Genomic DNA, 2,353 nt, shown 5'->3' with positions numbered 1-2,353 from the left:
GATGATTTTGTGCTTAGGAACTCATATGATGTATTTCTATAATCTATTCTTTTGGGTTGTAAATTTAGTTATTTACATTAAGGTTGTAATTAATTATTTCGGTGCCTTTTGATTTTATAATCTTATTTCACCTTGGTATGCTAAGGTTTATAAATTGTAAAGTGTTACAAGTGAAGAAATTTGAAGATTTTAGAATCAGAAGGGAACCGAATCGTTTGAGATGCAAGAAAACCAGATTATCAATGATTTGATTTAGGCTTTTGATTTTCTTATAATTTATGATAACCCTAGGTGCCTAAATTTAAGTCATGGCTCTGGAATTAAATTAGAATAGATAGCCCTTAATCATCTGAGTTTATTTATCTGCTTTGATATGCATGAGATGTATGTTTAAAACGGATGTTTGCTGGTGAGATCTAATGAAGACTAAAATCTTCCAATTAATATTAAGTTGATAAATGGTATGATTTGGAGAAATCGATATCATGGCTCTCTACTATATAAGATTTGACGATTTTTATGGTCTTAATAATCGGTCATGGACAAATTGTGAGGATTATCAAAGATCATGTGATAAATCTATTATATTTTATTAAATATCTGATGTTATAAGTATAATTGCTATTAGTGGCCAATATGTTGACTCATGATGAGGTTCTAATATTGCAATTATATTTATTGGATAGTGGGCTTAACTTAACTATGTACAATAGACCAATAATCGACTAAACATGAGGTTCAAAGTACTAGGAGCCGAAGTATTAATGATTGGATCATGCATGAGAGGCATATAATAAGGATATTTACTTATGAAATTTTAGTAACCCAATAAACGACTAAACGTGGGGGATATTAAAATTTTGTAAGAAACCAATCACCCGCTAGAAATCCACTAACAAGGATTTCAGTTTCTCATTAGGAAGTGTGAGATTCGCCAAGTTAGTGGGAGGCATCATTTTGATTTAAGGACCAAAATCAAAATGTAATTTCATAACCAGTCACTAATAATCTATTATTCTTTGTAGATTTAAAATGGCCCCCTTCAATCCACTTGCAAGCATACTTGATGCTAACCGGTTAACTGAACCGAATTTCATTGACTGGCTTAGGAATTTGAGAATAGTTCTCAGTTTTGAGCACATTGCCTATGTCCTTGATATTAGGGTTCCCAGTCCCATTCCTATAGGGGCATCGGAAGAGGAACATGCAACACTTGAGAAGTGGCGCTCTAATGACATGTAAGCTAGGTGTTATATCCTGGCTTCCATGACTAATGAGCTGTAGAGACAGCATGACAAAATAACTAATGCTGCTAGCATCATTCTTCACCTTTAAGAGATGTATGGTGAACATAGCAGAATTGCTAGATATCATATATCAAAGCAGTTGTTTGGGTCTAAGCCGGCTAAAGGTGCTAATATGTCAGCACATGTACTTAAGATGATCAAGTTGATTGATCATCTTGAGGTTTTAAATTTCTCTATAGATGCAGATCTACAGACTGATTTGATACTGCATTGATTCCTTTTCCACGTTCAATATGAATTCTTATATGAACAAAATTGAGTGTACACTAGCTAAGCTCCTTAATCAAATAGTGACTGCTCAAGGAACTATGCAGGGTATAGAGAAGGAGACTGCTCTTATCTTTACTTCGACTAGTAGGACTAAGTCGAAGAAAAAGGCAAAAGGCAAATTTGTGATTAAATCCACTAGTAAGGTCTTCAAGGCTAGAGGCAAACGAAAGGGCAAGGGAATGTCTAATGACAAAAGGGAAGTGTTTCTTTTGTCAAAAGGAAGGACACTAGAAATGCAATTGTGCTGAGTATCTGAAATCCTTGAAAGTCAAGGAAGGTGAAGGGACTATTATCTTTTATGTTTTCAAGTCTTGTTTTTCATTCGGTTCATCATCTAATTCTTGGGTGCTAGATTCTAGTGCTAGTACTCATGTTTGTAGTTTTATGCAGGATCTGGTAGCAAGTAGGATCTTTAAGAAGGATCAGATAGTTCTGAAGATTGGGAATGGAGCAAGTGTTGCTGCAGTCGGCATAGGAACTGTTTTTGTTATTTTGTCTATTAATGTAAATTAATATTATAGGACTGCCTATATGTACCTAATGCATATATAAACATCATTTCACTTTATGTTTTAGTAGTTAAGAATTATGAATTCAAGTTTGCAAATGATGTTTGCCAAGTTCATTTTGGAAATGAATGTACTACATATGTTACTTTAGTTAATGTCTCTATTATTTGAATTTATATGTAGATAAAGCTGAAACATATAATATAAATATAAATGCTAAAGCAATCAAAGATCTAAATTCGAGAAATTTATGGTGTCTTAGATTAG

General features: G+C 33.3%; 1 protein-coding gene across 1 annotated transcript; it reads left to right on the top strand.

Moving 5' to 3' along the window:
- Nucleotides 1-1,032: 1,032 nt before the first annotated feature.
- LOC125369927 lies at nt 1,033-2,090 on the top strand. The gene is made up of 3 exons (XM_048373342.1): nt 1,033-1,238; nt 1,359-1,467; nt 1,968-2,090. The coding sequence occupies exons 1-3, from the start codon at nt 1,033-1,035 to the stop codon at nt 2,088-2,090; spliced, it is 438 nt and encodes a 145-aa protein (XP_048229299.1).
- The last annotated feature ends 263 nt before the right edge of the window (nt 2,091-2,353 follow it).

The sequence above is a fragment of the Ricinus communis genome, chromosome 1 (assembly GCF_019578655.1).
Source record: "Ricinus communis isolate WT05 ecotype wild-type chromosome 1, ASM1957865v1, whole genome shotgun sequence".
NCBI lineage: Eukaryota > Viridiplantae > Streptophyta > Magnoliopsida > Malpighiales > Euphorbiaceae > Ricinus > Ricinus communis.
The sequence above is the reverse complement of the archived record's forward strand: the minus strand, read 5'-3'. Positions and strand labels throughout refer to the sequence as shown.

Excerpts from the sequence above, each read along its gene's own strand:
- LOC125369927 (XM_048373342.1), top strand. The coding sequence starts at position 1,033 with ATGGCCCCCTTCAATCCACTTGCAAGCATACTTGATGCTAACCGGTTA. Across the intron at positions 1,239-1,358 it reads AAGTGGCGCTCTAATGACAT|AATTGCTAGATATCATATAT; the intron begins GTAAGCTAGGTG and ends TGAACATAGCAG. Across the intron at positions 1,468-1,967 it reads AGTTGATTGATCATCTTGAG|GATCTGGTAGCAAGTAGGAT; the intron begins GTTTTAAATTTC and ends AGTTTTATGCAG.